The 21,011-nt window shown below is 53.1% G+C and overlaps 1 protein-coding gene across 3 annotated transcripts in view; it reads right to left on the bottom strand.

The window, feature by feature from the left end:
• CREB3L1 (cAMP responsive element binding protein 3 like 1) overlaps positions 1 to 21,011 on the bottom strand; it is a 43,426-nt gene that overhangs the window by 13,363 nt on the left and 9,052 nt on the right. For 2 of the 3 annotated variants that reach the window (XM_068683792.1, XM_068683789.1), the window contains exons 2-5: positions 7,346 to 7,574; positions 3,008 to 3,168; positions 1,221 to 1,299; positions 121 to 281 (exon numbers count right to left, since the gene is read on the bottom strand). In XM_068683792.1, the coding sequence (XP_068539893.1) occupies positions 121 to 281; positions 1,221 to 1,299; positions 3,008 to 3,168; positions 7,346 to 7,574 (630 nt within the window). The remainder of the gene's footprint in view (positions 1 to 120; positions 282 to 1,220; positions 1,300 to 3,007; positions 3,169 to 7,345; positions 7,575 to 21,011) is intronic. The other variant, XM_068683790.1, reaches the window with a different exon arrangement.

Consider the following 21,011-nt stretch of genomic DNA (forward strand, 5'->3'; position numbering starts at 1 on the left):
TGTTTTGGCTATGAGACCTTAACGAGGACGGGATCTCCCACATGAGCCTCAGAAAGCCTCCAGCACCCCTTTGAGCACCAAGGAGCCCCGTGTCTCAGCGACATCCTGCTGCCTCCTTACGTGTGGTGCTGTGAGGAGAGGTGAGGAGGAGATGGCAGTAGAAGAGCGAGCAGCGGGTCGGGCTGGGCTGGAGGGAGGCAGGGACCGGGGGCTCTGGGATCCGTCGCTGTCACTGCCGTGGCTGCTGGGCGGAGTTGGAGGCATCTGCACCAGGTCATCTACTGTGAATTAAGGATATCGAGTCAGTGGCTGTCAGGTCAGCTGCTGGGACAGTCACAGTGCCCTGAGTAGCAACAGGAAAAGGCACTGCCATAAAACAGGACTGAAAGGAGAGGGTGATGTGTTTTTCAAGGTGGGGTGGCTCTAAGAATAAGGCTGGACTGAGTGTTGCCCAAGACAGAGGTGAGGCTGACCTCAAATGTGCTAAACTAGGAACTACAGGAGTCAGAGAACTGACAGGGGCTTTGCCAGGGCACTGAAGGTATTTACAAAGCAATAACGTGCCCTGGTGTCAAACAAAATGGAGTACAAAGCCCGTGATGTTTTGCTCCACAGCCTGTTCACATGTGCAGGAAGCTCTGTAGGAGAAGAGCTCTTCCAAAAGCACCACAGGGCTCACACACTTGCCAGCACACTTGATCCAAAGGGGCTCTGGTCACTCAGCTGGTTGCCAAGCACTTGAAAACTGTCCCCACTTTGTACTAGAGAGCCCTGGGGGCCTTCATGGAGGTGGGAATATGCCTAAGGAATGTCTCTCTGAGGCAGAGTGGGAGTTCCTATAGTGCTTTCATTTGTACATCACTGGATTTTCAGATGCTTGGGTTTCTTTCAAATTAAACTGGATCCTGAATATCCTGACTTTCAGATGGTTGTTTTTGGATAATGCTGCAGTCCCTCTGAGGATTTTAAAGGCACTCTTGCATATTTCCAGCTCTGAGGTAGCCTGTTTTGCCTGGGACTCCCTGTCTGAACAATTCTGTGTGTGACTGTTGGTCCAGACACAGATCTGAGTTGGAACCGTGCCGTGCCCACTCATCTATTGGTCTGTAGCTCAGTACTACCCTGTACATGTGGCTCTGCTCTCAGGTATTGTATAGTGATGGCCTATACCTGAGTAATTTAGAGGAATTTATGCCAACCAGCAAATTCTATCTTCTTACCTGCAGGTACATTTAGAAACTGGTTCACCTCTTTGGGTTCAGCTTTGATCACAGGTGCTGGAGTCATTTCTATGGGAGTCTGTGGAAGAGAAGCAGAAAGAGTTCTTGGGTGCTGTCGCTTCCCCTGCCCAGAGGCTCCCACCACTTCTGCTCCCAGCCATTGCTCCCCGCTCTGCGTTCTGCCCCACAGCACAGCTCTGCCCCAAAGCAGCCTCTCACTGCACACAACAGCAGCCAGGAGTCCAAACATAACCCCCTGAATTCTGCGTCGCTGGGCAGAAAGAGTGCAAACACGTGTTTGTGGAGGAACAGGCAGTGGCAGATGGATGTGCTGCCAACCCGTGCACTGCGTACCTCCGAGAGGGAGACTACTTTTATCCTTGGCAATCCTTCCCTTGCTAGACCCAGACAGCGCAATTTAAACCAACCTCGGCATTACCATGGGAAGCCCCTCTTTGATCTGCCTTCATTAGAAATGGGAGTATAGAGGTTGTACAGAAAAAGAAACAGAACAAAACCCCCATCCTGCTCACATGATCTTCACCAGGACCACTGGGCATCTGTTTCCAATTGGAGGGGATTGAGAGTTAAATAAAGAGTACTTTTCTTTCCATCTGGGCTGTGCTGCCCCTCAGCTCCCTGGCTCACCAGCCCCCAGGCCACCACAGGCTGGGGGAGTTTTTACACTGAACAGACACATTGCAAACTCCTCCAGACTGTAAACACAGCTGAGAGAGCGCCATGGTATGGCTGCCGAGCACACACAGCAGAGCTTCGAGGGCACAGCAAGTTCAAGCTGTGTAAATAGTGGAGGAAGTTTGTGCACAGCTTTGGCTGGAAGTACACATTTGTTTTGGAAGGTTGTTTAAATGGGAAGATGCTCAGCATGAGTGAAAAAAAAGGAAGTGAACCCCAGAGATGCTCTCCTGTTATCTGCTGAGCTGCTACAAGATAGCTGAGGTTCGTGTGAGACTGGTCAGACCTTCCTGTCCAACACGGCTGGACTCAAGGACAGCCAAACTGAGCCCCCAGCTTCCTCCCACACAGCAGTGGCATGCGTGACTCTCCTTCAGACAAACAGACTTCTTAAGGACTTAGATATGACCAACTGGCTTGGCCCCTTGTTTCTGAAATAATAGTTCCCATTTCCTCATAGGAAAATGCGAGCAGGACCTGGAGAGGGGCTTCCATTTGCAGTGAGCAGCTGATACAAGTGAGAGGCCATATGATAAGCCCAAGACCGTGAAAAAGACAGTGGCAGGGCAGGGTTCTGTACTCAGAAGTAGTGGGGTCATTGGCATCACGTTAACTGACACTGCTCTCTGAGAAAAAATGTAATCCAAAGTCAATGAAAATAAGCAAAAGAGTGGTTACAGAAATATTGGCAGATTGGAGGGGACAGGCCTCCAGCATGTGCGAGCTTAAAAGCCTTTGGGTTTTGTGCCAAGGAAACACGCTTGTATTTAACCCAGATTGTAAAGCCTTCTGTGCCAGAGAAAACCCTCCTTCCATCGCTTTCTCTGGAAGGATAAACTGTCTTGTAGCTTCGCTGAAGGAATCGAGAAGACAGTTCTAGCTACACTAAGGTTTGGTGCTGCTCTGACTGCTATTTCAAGAGAGGAAAGGAATGATAAATAACACAGTGTCTGGGCTCTGCATCACCCTCCTCTGTCTGCCCAAAAGCTAAATCACCTAGCAGGACCCTGCAGTCGCATGGCTGGGTCCACATCAGCAGGGGTGCAGCTGTGTGAGAGCCCGGGTTCCCCATGGATCGTAGATGGGCTCACCTCCTCGGGGACCGGCAGTCTCTGCAGAGGGTTGAGGTTCAGCACCGGTATGGAGCTGGCAGCTAGCTGGGACTCAGGCAGGTCTAGAGCCAGGTTCTGTTCCTGTTTCACCATGATGGAGCAGAGCTTGGGCCCCAGAGACCACACTCCATTCTCCAGCTCTGAAACATGCACAACGTGAGAGTCAAACTCCAGCAAGAACAGGACAAGAAAAAAATAAAAATAATATATATATAAAAAAAAGCCATGCAGACAGCTCCCCCCCCTCCCCCAGGGAGGCCGCCTTTCCAAGTTTAGCACTGTCACCACACAAGCATGTGCAAGCCCACAACAGAGGGAACTAAAAGGAACAAGCCCCCAGCCTGTGGGGTGCAGACAGGACAGAGCTACAGGGATTGTGTCTCTGCTTTTCTCTGCTCTCCCTGTGCAGCCCATGCTGGAGGACAGCTGCTGGGTTTCTTCCCCGCTGATGTCTCGATCTATCCTCTGGAGTCCATTTGTATTTAGAGCTCCGTGTGAGAAGGATGCTGGGCTCCTCAGGCAGCATGGGCAGCATCACAGGGCTGCCAGGAGCATTACCAAGAACAGCAGCACCTCTGCTAGCGAGCTGCAAAGAGGGCAAGCGTGAAGGCAGCAAAAGGCTGACGAGGTCCATACGTGCTGTGCTGAGTACCAGAGCTTTGCTGCATGAAGGAGATGATGAAAGAAGGCTGGTGTGGCACCTTGTTTGTGGTGCTGCTCCCCTGCCTCATGTCCACCACCCCGTGCTGCTCAGAGGCTGCATGCAGCCCTGGCAGGAGCACGAGCAGCAGCAAGTGCCTGAAGAGCACCGAAAGGAGCTGTGTGGGGCCACTCTCCTCAGTCCCTGCCTGCCCCTGTCCCACACACGTCTGTGGCATGAGCTGGGCTCGCCTCTGGAAGCAGAGATCCCAGGAGCTAGGATTCAGGCAGCGGCGCAGCTCAGATGTGGAAAAAAAAAAGCTGCTAAGCAGGAGAGCTGCCTGGGCTCTGCTCTGAAGTTTTGGTCCCCTTATTGCTCTTCAAACACTTCAGCCTGCCAAAAAGCTACTTCTAGCTGGCCTGGAGCCTGCATCCTCCTCTCTAATCCTCATCTCTTCCCTTCCCCTTTTTATCTGACAACCAGAAACTCATTTGTCTTGACACAGGACAGACTTTTGCTAAGTATGTCACCAGATAGTGCCCCAGTTGGCTCAGCATGAGGCAACATTCAGGCTCACTCGCCGGCCCCCTGCACTTTTCTCAATGCGTACAGCACTCACAGACCTGGGGGAGCTGCCTAGCTGTCTGCTGCCCACAGCAGCTCTGCAGTGCAGGGCCCAGTCTAGAAGACATCCTGGCAATAGGAGAGGGGCAGAAAGGTCCTTCCCTTCCTAGCAGAGGCTCGTTCCTTCCTGCTTCCCATGTGGCTGGAAACCTTGGAGCTGAGACACCAGTTGCTGTGGCTGCTCTGTGTGCGTAGTGGCTCAGCGTGCTGCTCCCAGTGCTGCTGGATCTTCTCCTGGAGCTTCCACCGTGCAGCAGGGCCAGCAGCACTGGGGAGCGCATCAGGCAGGGGTGCGCTGCACGGCTGTGACAACTGAGCAGACACAGACTGAGTTGCATTTTCTTTGCCCGACTATGTACACCAAAACCACAGCTGGTAACGCAGTCCCAGTCACCTCTGGTACGCAAGCAAGCCCTTTCTTAGCGAAGGAGGCAAGGTGTTACACAAGTATTTTCAGACAAAAAAACCTTGGACTTTCTCTATCTGACCACAGCCTGTTACAGAGATGAGGGATTAAGCCTCGCTCTCCTCATCCTCCCTTTCTGTTGCAAAACTTTGTACAACTTTTTCTCAGAGGCATCCTCCATCTGGGAGGGCTGCTGCTGAAGCAAGTTACTAGAGCAGACCACCAAGGGTTTTCCCCGTTCACATTTGACTCAGCAAGAGAGCAGCCCCCTGTGCTGTCAGCCCAGACAGCTCAACGAGCAGACACCCAAATAAGTATGTGCTGTCCTCCCGTTTCCTGTCTACATTCTGACCCTGCTCTCTTTCCCACCCTCAGAGATTTATCTGGGGAATGATTGGGTTGCAGGCTCAAACATATAAGCCATGAGAGGGTCAATGAGGGACTGAGAACGAGGCCTTTTGTGTGGACACATCTGAGTTCTGCTGTCTGAGAGAACATTTCGGAGGTATGGCCAGTGTGTAACCACTGCAGAATCCACTGTATATTGCTGGCTGTGGGACGCCAGGAAGGTCATCTTCTGCTGCCGGTACTCTGTGCGTAATGGGAAAAAGCATGGCTGTGAAATATCCATAGCTGCCCTGGGCTGGAGAGGTGGTAAGACAAAGAGCAGTGAGGAAGCAGGACCCGGACAGGAGGGGCTGGTTCAGTACCCACTGTTTTACACGGCCCCGGCTCTCCCTGCTCCTGGCATTGAATCGCACCCCGCAGAACTGAAGGCTGGTACTGAGAACTGGAGCAGCCAGTCTGTGTGTGCAAACCATCTGGAAAGCAGACTCCCCTGATAAACAGGGTCACAACGCACCCAGCAGCTTGCCCTGGCTGACCCGTGTTAGTGGGAACCATGTGGGAAGGGGCAGGATTTGGAAGTGCTGGAGGTCTGCAGCAAAGCTGGGAGAAAGCTGATAAACGGCAATCCTCAGCCAGCTCCAAGCCCAGACAGAGCCCGGGCATTCCTGAGGAGCTCTGCAGACCAAGCAGTGCTTGGTTAATGTTAAAGAAAAGCCACTCCTGGGTAATTAATTTGAGCTGAGTGTCTAAAAGGACTGAGACTGGATGGAGCTGTGCCAAAAGGACTGCACAGTGTTACAAATACTGGACCTGACTCAGGGCTACACTACAATATGACTCACATCCCATTACAAGCCAAGAGAGCCCTGGAAAGATGGGCTGAATTATCCCACTGCGGGACGGGGTGCAGAGGTACCCCTGTACTTGGCACACTGACACCAGGCCTCTCTCCCTGTACAGGGCTCGTCTGCACCCTCGCAGAGCAAGTGGCAGGCACACCTGGAGCTCTCCTGGGTTATGTGCTTCACGCTGTGCTGGCCTCTGCCCAAAGGGCAATGTCACACTCCGTTCAGGAGACTCGTGGTCTTGCCTTGGAGAGACTGCAGCTGAAGCAGGCGCATGCCCAGACACAGAGGAGTGGATGTGGTGACAAGTGTCCTAGGGAGAAGTCCCTGAGGTAGCTTCATGCAGCCAGGCTTCATGGAGCATTTCGCTGCTCTCTACAGCTCATTCTTTTTGCTTCTCTCATTCCCAAGCCTCATCCTCCTCGTGTTCGTTTGCAGGGGCAAAATAATGACTCGCTGTGTGCTCATGCTGGTTTGTTTTTTGTTAGTTGCCTGGTTGCCTGTCTGGGCTGAGTGCTCTCCAAGACCGCGCTGGGGTTAAAGCTAGGAAAAAAGAACCGTGCAAATGGAAAGCTTTTCGATACCAGGGCAAGAGCTTGCTCGGCCTGCCACGAGCCTCCCTCCCAGCACCTCTCCGAGTGGCCCCTACGGAATGTGGTAGGAATGGCTGTGCTCTCTGCAGGGACCAAAGGGGCAGGGGAGGCCAGTTCCACTCCTCCTGCCTTTGTACCACAGAGCTGGGATTCTTCCTGGCCATAATAGGGAAGCCTCTGTCCCAGGTCTCACTCTCATTCAAAGTAATGGCTTTCTTGTGTGTATACTGAGCCTGTGCCACTGCTTTTTCAGGCAGCCTGGTTGTCCATCAGCTGTTGGGACACCCACACAGTCCCGCAAATTACAGGACTCTCTGCAAGGACGGCTCTAAAAATATCCAGCCATCATAAATTATCCTGAAATGAATTGTTTTAAAAATAGGTTTTGAAATGACTGTTCCTCTCTGTCTCCTGCTAAAAGATCTGCTGGTAAAGAAGCCACTTAGCTTTCCACATGTACCAGCACTGGTTGCAGCCAGAGACGCATGCTTCCTCTATCCAAGCCAAAACCCTGCTGACGGATGCCAAAACAGACCTGGATCTGGGGCATCCACACCCAGGCTTGCAGGATCCTAAAAAGACATTGCCTGTTGCTTGCCAGAAGCTGGCAGCACGCAGAACCACAGCCAAGTATTATCCTCATAAGTATGTTAGCCCGGCAGAGGAGCAATGTGGCCGTCAGAGCACAGACTGAAGGAAAAAAATGTGGGCTGTGTTTGACAATGGCAGATCAAATTCTTCCCTGGATTAGCCATGCGCAAGCCCAAGGAATAGCCAGTTTGTCCTTATACATGGAAGGCAGCCAGAGCCTCTGCTAACAGATGTGCCTGAAGCTGTGCAGTGCGCACGTCTCACGCTCACCGTTAGCATTATCTTCAGTCTTGACAGGCATGAGGGGGCTCTGGGGAGCCGAGTCTCCACTGAGGGAGTAGCTGTGCTCTGCCTGGATGCCTGGAGTGGGTGGGTCCAGGTCCATGTCCAGCAGTGGGTTCTTTTCAGCCAGCACCGGGTCATCGAAGAAACTGCTGAAGAGGTCGTTGGAGAAATCCTCCATGTTGTCGGAGAAGTGATCCAGGTTCTCGGAGAAATGCTGAGGAAAGACCAAGGGAGAGGGATTGTTAGTGTCAAGTCCAGGAGGGATCTTAGAGCCTTCCTCTGCGCTGAGAGCCAAACCTCAGTGACAGCCCTTTCTGGATGGGAAAAAGCAGTTGCTATCCCTCCCTTGCATCAGATTGTTCAAAACACTACAAATTTAGATAGAAAGGGCCTAGGTGCTGTTCAGCATCTCTGCCTGTTTATCTATGCCACAAACACTCACGAAACTCTTCTATATTCTCACATCCCCTCCCTCCTCAGTGTGTAACTGTCTTCAGCTTCCCAGCACCATCTCACTACGACATCTAGCCGAACAGAGCACAAGGCAAGAAATCCCTGCGATGACAAAATGCAAGTGTGGCAGAAAATCATGGTCTTCAGCACCTGTCTGTGGTGACAGACACTTTCTCATGTTCTCTGCCAGCAGCAATAGGCACTCCGATGCCCCAGAGAACATCAAACCAGCTGCTGATTTCTATCAGAGAAAAAAAAAGATCAGTTGGATCAACATAACAGGAAGGCCCCCTGTTGTATTTAATTTCCTCTGGGATTTCACAGCCCCTCTGTGGACCATATGAAGCTGTCCTTCAGCCAGATAATGCCTGTGAAATTCTGCTCCCCGATGAAGTTTAAACACTACAGATGGGCTGTTAACAACAAACAATCATTCCACTAATCATTCCAGTAACAGCCAGTAAATCTGGCCGGGGTGGCTGTGGAGCTGGGCTCCTGATGCCACAGGGAACCTGCTTCCTTTGAGGCACATCCTCCTATTCAGAAGTCCGATCGCTAACTTTTCCATTTGCTACAACAAAGCACTGGTTGGGCAGGGAGAAAAATTATGATTGCCAAACACCAGCTGAAAAATGATCCCATTCGTTGGCAGATTGAGGCTTCTGGCTCACGGAGAGGAAAGAAAAGACAGATACATTCAAGTGACTATATTACACAGACGGAACTGTGCAACTTAAATGAACTGGAGAGAGCTCAGCCGAGTCAGACTGGGTCCCCCCCGCCTGCAAAAGCATCTGGGTGGGCAGAAAGGCATTGAGAGCAGCATACTGAAATACCACGAGCAATAGGGTATGGGTGAAAGAGAGTGGGAGAGAGCACGCAGGTCCCGGAGCAGAGGCATGAAGGCCAGGGCATTCCAGTGGGAGAGGCAAGCTGGGGAAGGAGCCCAGCTCCTGCAGGAGCAGGGGGTGCACGCAGCCTTTCTTTCCCCACCTCTGGGACGGGGGAGGTGTTGGCCAGAGGACCCCGGATGTTGGAGCCTGCAGGTTCCTGTTCCTCCAGGAAGGTATATAAGGTATATTTGCTTTACCTGAGCGCAATATCACTCTGTCAACATTACGCAGGCTGTCAGAGTGCAGGGTGAGGCTGGGGAGTGGAGGACCCACGCTTCCCACCGAGGGGGAGAGGCAGGCAGTGAGCTGCTGCAGTTTCCATCACGGCAGCGCCCTTCACACCCTAACACTGTCCCTCAGCCACTCAGTTAAAAACCAGATGCCCACTCTGCTGCCTGGAGCAACAGACAGCCTTGACACTGCCATCCCTGGGAGGGCAGAAGACACTGCTCGTGCAGGTACAGCAGCGAAGGCGCACTCGTGCTAAATCCCAGCGCTGAGGCTCTCCCAGGATGCCGGGGCTGAAGTTTCCTCCACTTGTTCCCGTGCAGAAGCAGGGCTGGCGAGGCAGCGCGGTAAAAGCTACCCGGCCATCTCCAAGTTGCCTAGAAGCATTGCTGCGCTTGAATCGAGTGACAGCAGACACCTCCCATCTGTGCTGAGCAGAACCGTTCTTCGGAGGGAGCTGAGTCAGCAGATGGAATTGGGTTAGATATTTATCTAAAAAGCCCTGGCAAACCACGTTTTGGCCTATCCGACAGCACAGAGGGGTAAGAGAGTTTGGAGTCCTGAGCATTAACCCCAGAGAGTGCCTGCTCATGTAACAGCTGTTCTTTGTCTTGCTCTCTCCAAACAACACAAGCAAACACAGGATATGAACACGATACCCTTACGGTAAGGGTGAGAATGTAACCGCAGAAAAGTGAAGGGATTCAGACTTCTGGCTGCCAGTGCATCACGAGACCAGAACTGAGATCTGACACAAGAGATCTGACACTGCCTCCAAATCATATATGTACTGTCACAGCCATCAAAACTAGAGTGACCACGTAACCCGCTAAGAGAAGCGGGGCTGGATGGGCAGCTGCAGGGGGAACTGCCTGTGACTCTGCCATATGCTTCACATTTCTTTCACAACTTTGCCTTAACAAAGGCAGAGGTGGGAGTGAAGACAGGCGGGGAGAAGATGCATTTATGCATTAGTTCCACTCACTGTCTTTTAGCAGCTTGCCACCCACACTCAGAACAAGGATTTCTTGGTCAGTCAACAGTCTTGTCATTGTAGGACAAACCTACCCAGAGGTGAGAGGAGGAGATGTGCCTCTGGGTTTACTCTGAAACCAAAAAATTGCCACAGCAGTGGTTCAGGGGTGAGAGATCAGTAATGACAGCAAGGGGCTGAGCACACAGGCACAAACATCAGCAGAAGTCCTTGCAGGTTTGTGGTATTTCCTTTAGACACCCTACAGCAGGCTGTCCGGAGGATCTCCCTGTGTCAAAGTAAGGATGAAGAGGCAGCACTGTTCTTCCAGAGAAGTAGGAGCTCAGCTCCCCCAAAGCCCACTCTCTCCCAAGAGACAGAGACAAAGCAGCTCCTTTTCATCTCCTATCAATCACACAGAGCTAGAGATTGCTATTTTATTCAGAAAAGGAGGCAAGAGGCAAAGGAAAATAGAAGGAAAGGTAAACCAAGGACAATGACATGGCCTCGTAGCTGGCTAAATCCACAACAGAGTCTGCAGGACAAGCAGGAAACTACACACCACCAAGTCCCAAGAAGATTGCTGTGTCTGCTGGGTGGGCTTTGACCTCTCCTGATGCCAACAGGTTTGTTGGCTCTAGGATAGATTTCTGATTACTAAGGGTACCCACGGGTGCAGCCACATGGTAACAGGAAGAAGTGTCCTCTTGTCCAGACCCAGTTGTGGTGGGCACAGCGAAGAGCAGCCCAGAGCTATTTTGGAGAGTGTCATCAAAACCGCTGTGAATTAGCCTAGATCAAGCCTGCTGGCCCAGATCACACAGATTCTGTGCCACCCATTCTCAGCGGGAGAGCTGCACTTATCTGGCAAAACTCAGAGAGGGCCTCAGCTGCTCCCTTCCCTAGCGTGTGCGAGGGAACGCTCTGGTAACTGCAGGTCCCAGGGGATGAAGTCTTGGGGTCAGGTGAGGCAGAGCATGTCAGAGTCAATGCTCCCAGATTCCGAGTGACAACAGGAGCAGGTTAATTGCCTGACCAAACGAGCTGTGGTTTTATGCTGGCTGGAAGCTGACATGCCTGGGAAGGTGCTGTACCTGCCCTTCCTTCCCACACAGACCGGAGCAAGCACAGCCAAAGGGCTGCATGTGCTACCACAAAATGGAATGACTGTGCGGGGCTGTGGAGGGATTTTTGTGACACCACAGCAGCGAACATCTCAGCAGACCAGGGGCATGTGTGAGTAGAAGGTCCAAGAAAGAGTGCACAGGCATTGGTGGGGATGGTACAGAGATGCAGGAGCATCTTCTAGCCAGCTTCTGCTCCTTAGGGAACTGGCCAAGTATTTCTAATCATGACAGTGAAGGAACCTGCAACTCTGCTGGGATTGTCCTACAAGATATCTCAAGTAGCTTTCATGCAGACGGGCCTGGCTTGAGCAAGGGGGACCAGTCAACTGGGAAACGTGATTCCCTACCATCCTGGGCCAGAGGGAGCGGGTGTGAAGTGTACTGGGGGAAAACTGCTTCCAGATGGGATACGAAGCTCACAGCACAGTCTCATTTTGCATTATTCCCTCCTGCTATCTCCCCCTCCCTTTCACACCCTCCTTCCTTCTCCTTCTAACTACGCTCAAAAGCCAAGAAATAGCACGAGATGTGTTTCCAAAGCTGTATTACCAGTGAGCGGTCAGGGAGGGGGCAGCCAAGGGACAGAAACGCAATGGCGAGGATGTGCTGGGTTTCCTGATCCAAGCCTGATTTCTAGCTGCCCATCCCCCTCAGCATGGTTCCGGGAGGATGGGGAGGCAGTGCCCGAAGGGGACAAACCTGGGTGTGCAGGTACAGGGGAGGCAATGACCCCCCCATCTCCCGGCAGCCCGAAGCTGCTCTGATGCCACAGGAGAATCTGCGCGGGGCTGAGGCCACCTCAGCTGCAGGGAGAGTGCGAATCTGTCAGCTGCTGGCTCCTGCTCCCTCCCACTCCTGGTGACCGACATAGGCACCGAATCTTCCAAACATATTTCCACCACATGTTTTCACCCTGACCTCATGCTTAGGGTTGTCTAAATAGTGTGCGTGCGTGCACTTCTCATTCGAACACCCCTTCCTGTTGTACAGCAGTTATCTTGGGAGCTAATGTAAGGCATCCAGACATCCAAATGCAAGCTCTCTATTTGCCCCCACCCAGAGCTGGTGTTGGACCCCTGGGGGCCACAGGCAGAGACTGAAGCATTGAGCTTTTTCCACTGCCCAGCTGAGCATGGGACACCTTGAGGTGCCACTGTGGTAGCCCAGTGGCCCCACAGAAGCTGAAGGAGGGGACAGTTTCCTCTCCCTGCATCCGCTTCTGCGTGTTGGTCACTTCTGTCTCTCCCTTTCCCCTTCACACATCCACCCTTTGATGGTGCCTTTCCTCTCCCCACTTCCAGCGGAGCTGTTTGGAGACTATCTCCCTTCAGGATCAGTTTAGTTCTCACAGCCTCCATGCTCCCACTACGATGGTCTCGCTCCAAGGAGAAAGCAGCAAGGGGCTAATCCAGCTGGGCGGCAGCCCAGGCCCAGGAGACGAAGGGCCTTTGCAGGTTGGAGGTTCTGCTTGTGCTGGCAGGCACTGCAGATGAGGAGGGGATTCTTCTGACTTTTCTCTTTTATTTTTGAAAGTATTTTTCCTCTTTGCTTGCCAAGATAAATCTTCTGTCCCAGCTGTGACATCTGCATTTCCCTTCTCTGCTTTCACTAAGGAATGAAGCCCCCTGCACTCCAGCTTCACAGCCGAGGTTTCCTTTACATTCCAGGAAAGAAGAGCCCATACACTCCAGACAGTCCTTCTGCTTGCTTTAAAATGCAGTGAGTTGCAGAGCTTATGAAAGTGAAGGTCTTGAGAGCATTAAGAGGATCCATGCAGGATGGACAGATGCTGTGCACACTTCTCCTCATGGTCTAGTTGGTGCATGTGCACCCCATGGGGCACAAGCGGTCATCCAGCCACCTCCTGGCTCTCTCAAACCCCTCTGCTGTCCCTGTAACCTGACTTGTGTGACTTTGTGTCTCCTCTCACCCCTCATGTACCACAGCTCCCTACTCAGTCCATGCCCCTGTTCTGCCTGGGCAGTTTGCCCCCTGCTCTTATTGCATCTCTGCATGGCACGGCTGAAGCACTTCAGCCCGAACCATCTGCAAACCCCAACACTACCTCCCTCCAGCATCCTAAGCAGCAGCAGCCCTGTCTTTTTGAGACTGCCACTAATGCCCAGGTAACCCAAGACGATTTTTGGCTTCGTGACCTCAGATCGCACATAAAGCAGACACCTCCCTGACACCTTAGCTCAACTGTATATGGAACAAGCTCAAGATTTTATTGCCTTCTGTAGAATAGTGAGGAATGACAGGACAAGGGACGGGTAGGCGGGTGTAGTGTCACTGAAAGCGAGGCAGGGGACAGCTGAGCTGTGCCACCCTTGCAGGGCACACGGCCCCTCACAGCAAAGGTGCTCGGAGCTGTAATTCCTTGGAAGCAGCCCCAGCCATGTCCCCGCTGCCTCGCGGAGTCCCGGCAGAGCTCCTTGTGGAAACCTCCTTCCACCCAGCACCTGTGCCAAGGGGCCTGGATTTACAATTTCCAGCGCTAGGCGCCACAAGACCTAGGAGGGACGACGGGGAGGCTCAAGACACAATCAGGGGAAGGCGATTGCGGGAGCGGCGCCAACACCAGGCGCTCCCTTGGGGGCCCTGAAGCGAGGGACCCGCTGCCCCCGCATGAGGCGGCACCGCCCGGGGCTGGGGGCACGGCGGGGGCTGTTGTGAGGTGCATGGGGGGGGGGGGGGGGGCACCCCGCCATCGGCGGTTAACGGTCGCCGCCGCGCGCTTCCAACGGCCGGCAGCGGCCGCAGCCCATTGGCCGGCTCCGCCGAGCGGCCGCCAATGGGAGGCGGCTGCCAGGAGCCGGGCGGCGGCGGCGGCGAGGCGGGCGGGAGGAGTGCAGGGTTAGGACGGAGCGGCCCGCGGGCCGCCGCCACACGCAGCGCCTCCACGGGGCGCACCCGCCCGCCGCCGGCACCGCCTCCTGCCCGCTGCCTTCGTCCCGGAGCCCTCACGGCTCGGCCGGGCGCTGAGGCAGCCTCACGGGGCAGCGCAGCCCCCCTCTCGTCCCCTCATCCCCGCATTCTCCGGCTGTTGCCACATAGGGCGGCCTCGTCTACCCGGCGGATGTAGGGCGGCCTCGTCTACCCATTGATTTCCTCATAGAGGCACCTGCTAGACGGCTCTGCGCAGGCTGCGGGCTGGGAGCAGCCGTTTGCCGGCTCTGCACGAGATTCACGGAGGCTGTGGAGACCGGAGCGTCTCCTCCCAGCAGCAGCGTCCTGGAGGATCCGAGGAATGCCTCTGCCTTCCAGCTCGCTCGCGCTGCCTGTGCGCTAGCTACGAAGGCCCAAATTTCCTTTGGCTTACTTTGACTCGGGTAAAAAACAACAAAAAATAATTAGAGCAGGATTTAAACCGTGTACAGGAGTGGACACAACCCCCTCGGAATGAAACATTCAGATCAGCTGTTCTTGGCTGTCATTTGGCAGAATACGGGGGGCTATTTCTAGGAGTCTGTTAAAGGCAAATAAAAAGTTTGGGGCTTTCAAGGTCTTTTTTGAGCTCTGAGAACCAAAGATACCTGCCTGCTACAAAAAGCAGCCTGCATTTCTGAGACATCGTGGCAGCTGCTCGGCTGCACTTGAATGGAGGTGGATGAGGGGTATTTATTCCCCATGGGGATGCGGATACCCCCTGGGCAAGCCATTTGGGGTCTTTTCCTCTGCTCCTCACGCTGAGGTAGTGCCGAGAGAAAGAAGTCCCTGCCTCCAGCTCTCTGCCCCCTTGCCTTAATCAGTGCTTTACCTCTTTGTGTTGACGTGGCAGCCTCTGCTGAGTGTGCAGCAGGCTTCCAAACCCACCCTAACTACTGAGTGATGGGGCCCCACGAGTCTTTCAGCTGCTGTAGTTTGGGAGGGGGTCAGTGTGAACTTTCTCTCATCAGGTGTGAAAATGCACTGCATCAGCTTTGGGAAGGCCCCATCTGCTACGTTACCCCAATCCACCTCCAACCAGACCTACCCTATGCAAAGCCCATACACATATATATCCATTCTCAGTCCCCGCAGAGCCACAGCAGCCAGAACACACTTGGGTTTCTGCAGCCATGTCCATTGGCACGCAGCACCGCTGCACAACCTAGAGGTGCAGCTCAGGCCCAGCCCAGAAAATCTAGAGCCAAATGTACCATGAGAAAGCCCCCTCATTTTAATTGTGTGTGGCAGGTCTGCCTGGACAGCTTAGGGAAAAAATCTTGATGCACTGCAAAAGTCCAAATAGCAAACAGAAGGCTAGAATGTGTGAGAAAAAAGGAAAAATACCGCGAATAAGGCTATGCCACGCTACGGTAGGGTTTCATCTGAGTTCCCTCCTGGTCACAGAAGTGCAGAGAGCATTGGCTCAGATGAGCAGAGGTCCAGGAGGTCTGCACAGAAAGCCTGGAGCTGCTGAGGGACACCAGGAGGAACCTGTGGTCCAGGGCAGTCACCTGGGAGTGCCTGTTCGTGTCTCACTGTGGTCCTGGTGGAGAGGGACTCATGGTGCAATGAAAGACAGCAGGCAGGGCAAGAGATAGAAAGTGCTGCTTTACTCGGAGTGACTCGGAACTACACGGCTTTGCTGCAGGGAAGCCGAGGTCACGGCATGCCGAAAGACACAAAATAAAGCATGAATGAACAATGCAATTAAAAATCGATTGGAAAGGGTACAACCGCTCAAGCCAGTCACTAGTCAGGGGGATGGGGAGGTTTGTTCTGTAACTGAAATAAACTAGAATAAACACCACTCCAACATCTCTTCCAACTTTCTTGGAAGCTTCTGGCCCTGTCCAGTACTGGGTTGGAGCCACCAGAGCCGGAAGATCTCTGCTTTTACACAGCTCTTCACCCCCATGTTATTATGGGCCTTCTTTCTGTATCTTGCATGAAAGGCAATCGAAGCAATGGGAAAGGTGCCCTAGGAGACAGAGGAAATCTGCTTTGTAAGATAACCAGAGCAGGAAGAAAGATCTGTATTATCTTTACAATCACCTTCATTTGTCTCATTGAAACCGTTTCTCTTTAACACTCGGAGAACAAAATCAGAGATAATCTGCATTTTGTCCCCTGTCAGGTCCCTGGAGAGCCATAAAGAAAAGCCTTGGAAGAGGACGATAGCAGTACTCTGTTCAAGTCCAAAGGCTGAGGCATGCAGCTAATACCAAACATTACTGGTGGGTTTCATTCCTTTGTAAAGAGCAATTACAGAGCAAGTAAATCTGGACCAGCTGATGCATGACTCAAGGATGTGAGAAGGGTTTTGACTCAAAAGCTTGAGAGGTCGAGAGCTGGGACTCTCTTTAGTGATAAGGCAGGGCAAGAGATGGGCTTTATGACCAGCATGCTGAGTGGGGTCCCAAGCTGCTGCAGCGTTTGCAGTCTCTGTGGATGTGACACGTGCGGGCGTCTTGGTGCTAGAGGAGCCCTGCATGAGCTGGGATGGGACAGGGCACTGTCTCTTGCTGTCTGTGCATGTGTGTGAGGCGTTCCTGCTTCTGGGCACCAGGACTGTTTTCAAAGCAGTTCAGCTTGGAATGCAGATTTCTGACCTGCTGCCAACATCCCAGTGGAAAATCTGTGCCCTGAGCAACAGATAGGAAATTAAACTTCAGCTCCAGTGCTGAGGGTATCATTTTCGCCTCAGCGGTGGAGCTGCAGAAATAGGAGTCTCAGGAGGATGGGGAAATCCTCCCTTCAGGGCAGTAACACCTCTCAGGCCACTCCTCACTGCTGGGGCAGCCTGGATTAACTCCATCCTCGGGGAGCAGGGAGGTGTGGTGTTACCGAGCAAGGGGTCAAAGCCCCACGTTTCCAAAGATGGGGATGGAGATGTGACTGATCAGAGATAACGCAGCCACTTCAGCCATGGGACAAAAATCAAGGCTGAAGGAGAAAAGCAGCCTTTGACAAGCCTTTCCCAACACCTGGCTCTCCAGCCATCCCTTCTCCAAGCAGGACTTCTCTATGACAAGGGCCAGCAGCTGAGCTCCCTGTAGCTGCTGAAAAGAAGTGGAAACCTGAAGATGCCTGGGATCAGTGCTGGAGTGTATGCAGAAACCTGTGGATTTGGGAATCTGTTCTCTGGATACACCTGGAGAAGCACAAGGAGCTGATGGGTGCTCACAGGTTTTAGGGCCTGGGGGAATCAGTCTGGTAATAATATATGGATCCTTACCTAGCTGAGTGGAGGAGCTATATTCATAACTCCTGCTTCAAACTCATTATCTGTTGCTGAGCTTCACAGAAAGAAACATCTAGTCTCAGTTAAAAAGCCTTCAGAAAAACCCATCTCTTTCTAACAAAAAACAAAAAAAACCTTGTAGAAGCTGACTACATTTACCAAACAAATGAGTAATTTCAAGCACTGGCTCTAGCTTAAATCTCCAGACAAGGCATTTTCTCTGGGTTTTTGCTGTTAGATGAACAAACGTTTACTACCAGAGATCCTTCTGAAAACAAAACCGGGTCTCTTTTTAATCTGTGTAGTGTGGCATGGCACAGCCACTTTGCCAGGTTGTTCTGCGGGCAGCAAAAACGCCACGGGTCTCACTACAGGCAGGGAGAATTCGGACACTTAATTAATGACGGCAGGCTGCAGTCATGTAAGTCCATGTTAGCAGCAGATTCAAAGATTAAACTGCCTTGTGTATAATTAATTACTAGGTTTTAACATAATCAAAGCACAGGTGGAAGCGAGTGGTTCCTGTGGCAGAAGTTACAGCCCTGCCACAGTGGCTTTGTACTGCAAGGCAACAACAAAGGCTGTGAGAAAACCAAGATGGAATCTGCAGTGGTTTGGCTTCCAGGCATCCTTTCAGGTACAACCTTATTCTGCATGTGTAGGATCCAGGACCAGAAGCAACAGCAGGCTCTTAGTATCCACCTTGGTTTTATGTGCAACAAAAGAGAAGAAGTGAAATCAGTGAAATCTTACCCCTCTGTACCTTAATCCTGATGCCCAGTGACTTTCCCTAAGCACGGAGCTCTCCATATACATGAAATCCTCCACAGGTGCCCGCTGCGTGTCCCAGCACAGACGCACCCAGCCCTATTCCTGCCTGGGTGCTCCCAGCCCCAGACCTCGTGCAACCCTCTTCCCTCACGCTCCTCCGTCGCCTTCCTCCCATCTCCTCCCTCTGAAAGGGTGCACACATCTGGGTTGCCTTTATTGTGCGATAAATCTCACCCTGCATCTTGGGTTCATTTTCTGAAAGTTTTGAATGGTGTCTTGGAAATGCTGTTGGACAATAGGAGCTCTTTGAACCCAGGCCAGCTGGACGGGGCTCCTTGCATTGCAGCTGACATGCAGGCTTTGGCGGTCTTTCTCGACTCTTTCCTCTCCTCTTTTCTGTACAGCATTTGAATTGTCCTCAGACTTTATTTTTGGAGCGGGCAGTGCATTTCTGCATCTTTTCATCATTATATTATTATTAATTACAGTTATGACTGTTTCTCTTTCTGCTGGCACTCCTGGGTGGATCTCTCCTCTCTCGCTTAATGTCTTGGGTAAGACTACCTTGGCTGCAACCAGCTTAAGCAGTGACTCAGAATCCCTGGCCTGCTCCCAGGAGAGATGCAAGAGTTTTGCCAGTTGCTTTATAAAGAGGCCATCGTTTTCCTCAGCTACTCTCTCGCTCAGCAGAGCTGAGTCGGGTGGAAAAGCTCGGTGCTGCGGTTCCAGTGAGGCCATCCCAGCCCTTGTGGACTGGCCGTCCCCGGGGTGTTACTGAAAGCAGAGCCCTGCTCCCTCCGGGTGCAACCAGGGCAACCTCTGAGCCAGGCACTGGGATCCTCCGCTGAACAGTGCCTTGCTCCCCGGGGGTCACTGCTCTCCACTTCCCCGTCCCCTGGGCCCTGGAGGAAACAAAGCTGGGCAAGGCATGTGGGCAGGACGAGGCATCGCGAGGGAGGGAACACTGTCTGCGACTGTCGAGCTATTGCCTAATGGCCCGTCACACAGCTACCCTGCTACACGCTGCAGCAGGCCTCTTGTATGGCTGGGTGTGAAGTTTGCTTGCAGCAGGGGTAAGCTGTACGTAGGGAAATCCCACCTGGAGAAGTCACACTAGAAGTGTTTGAGCAGCATGCTTGTTATGGAGGCTGAAGTGCACACCCTCAGGAAGAAAGAAACGGCCTGCCCCAGCGAGGCACGGCCGTCTCCTGCAGAGCATGGGGGGAACACAGTCTGAATCCGTCCCATTACACTGCCCTGCCTCCAGGACCACAGCCGTGCCCCGGTGGTGGCACCGAGTGCTGGAGGTGAGGGGATTCTGCGGGGATGGGCAGCCCACCTGCTCCACAGAGCCACCGACAGCCCCGGTGCTGCTTTCAGCAGAGAAGGACTGAGATCATCTGTTGCTTTTTGCTCACACCGACCAAAGTGAGGAGGAATAGGTCGTGGGCCAAATAAAACTCTCCTTCCTCCCGTCCTACTGCAAGACTGAGCGGGCCAGGGAAGCCCATGAGTGGTTGGGAAGGGGTGGCCAGCCAGCCTCTCCCCACAGCCCTCTCCGTGCTGCTGTTGAAGGCCGAGATGAGTCCTGGGCTCAGCAGCAGCTGCCTGAGCACCAGGCAGAGGTGTCGTCCTCTCTGCAGCTGCAGCAGGGTGCGAACCACAGCCGGACCCCTCCCCAAATGAGGGGCCGGCTGCTGCTGGCCTGGGCCGGGTGGCATTGCTCCTTCGGCTTGAGGAATGCAAACCGCCTGAGCTGCTCTTGAGGATCGGCCAGGAAAAGTCCACAAATAGCAACAGGAAATCAAAATGCCCGCTCCAGACATGCACCCGATACGAGGCCATCCAGAGCAAGGAGAAAAATCAAATGCTGGACGATGGAGATTACATCATGCTGTGGATAAACCTGCGAGCCCATCCAGCTGGGGCCATGCCAACAGGTCCAGATGGCTCAGGAATGCTAACTGCATAGCTACCTCTCTCTTGTCTTTGCTTTTTCTTCCCTCTTTCTTTCCCTATTCCCCATCCCTCCTGGCCTCTTTCCCTCTTCCCTTTCCCAGAATAAATAAATAAAACCTCTGGCAACTCTACAGAGTCCAATTTCATCAAATATCAGCAAGGCATCTGAGAGCACTGCATGGGCACTGCGCAGGGCACAGGTCTCTGGCTCCTGCTCGTAGATGCCCGTGCTGCTGGGCGACTGCACCACAGTGATGTGAGCCTTCATCTCACCGGGGTCTTCAGCAAGGGAGGATGCTGCCAGGGCAGCTCCCCTGGAGCACGAGGAGCATGGAGAAATGAGCATTGCTGCCGTGTACCCCAGCTGCTCACAGCTGCCACGGGCTGCTCGCCGTGACTGCAGCACCAGGGGCAGGGAGAAAGCAGTTTTGCTGTCAGAGCTTGCAGCTGCTAGCTGCCACCCGGGCAGTAATTAGTGACAGGGAAACGAGCGCAGCACCCTGTGTTCTGTGCCCAGAGTTGACCAGGCCAGCGCTGCTCCTCAGCTGTCTCCCAGTGGGATAAAAACAGGGCTGGGAGACATGTAAGGAAGGAATTAAAGGTGTGCGCTCTGCCGGGCCTGAAAAAGGGCTGCAGGCCATTTGCTTGTTATTTAATGCTAATCCAGCTGTCGGACTGCTGCCAATTATCTTTGACAAATCCTGAAGAGCGGGAGAGGCAGCAGAGATCAGGAAAAAAACCTTAGCACTGCGCTTCCCAGTGTTCAACCCTAACTTTAAGCAGCTCAGGCAGACTTTCTGCAGGGAAAGGGCACCTCCGAGGAGAAAGGGAAAGCAAAAACCATGCCGTGAGCAGCAGGAGTGACTGAGAGGGACCACGGGTCTTTAATGCCCTGCTAGCAGGCTGACAAAGCCACGGCACGCTGATGCTCTCAGCTTGTGACCTCCTTAGACACCAAGCAGCCCACACATAATTTGGGAGCCCGGGAGCTCGGCACAGCCCTAACCAAGCAGCAGTTTCAGGCAGAAGTGTAACGGGGTGCTCTCAGCAAGTTGCCCAAACCCAGGGGGAAGTT

This window comes from Anas acuta, chromosome 5 (assembly GCF_963932015.1).
Source record: "Anas acuta chromosome 5, bAnaAcu1.1, whole genome shotgun sequence".
NCBI classification, from domain to species: domain Eukaryota; kingdom Metazoa; phylum Chordata; class Aves; order Anseriformes; family Anatidae; genus Anas; species Anas acuta.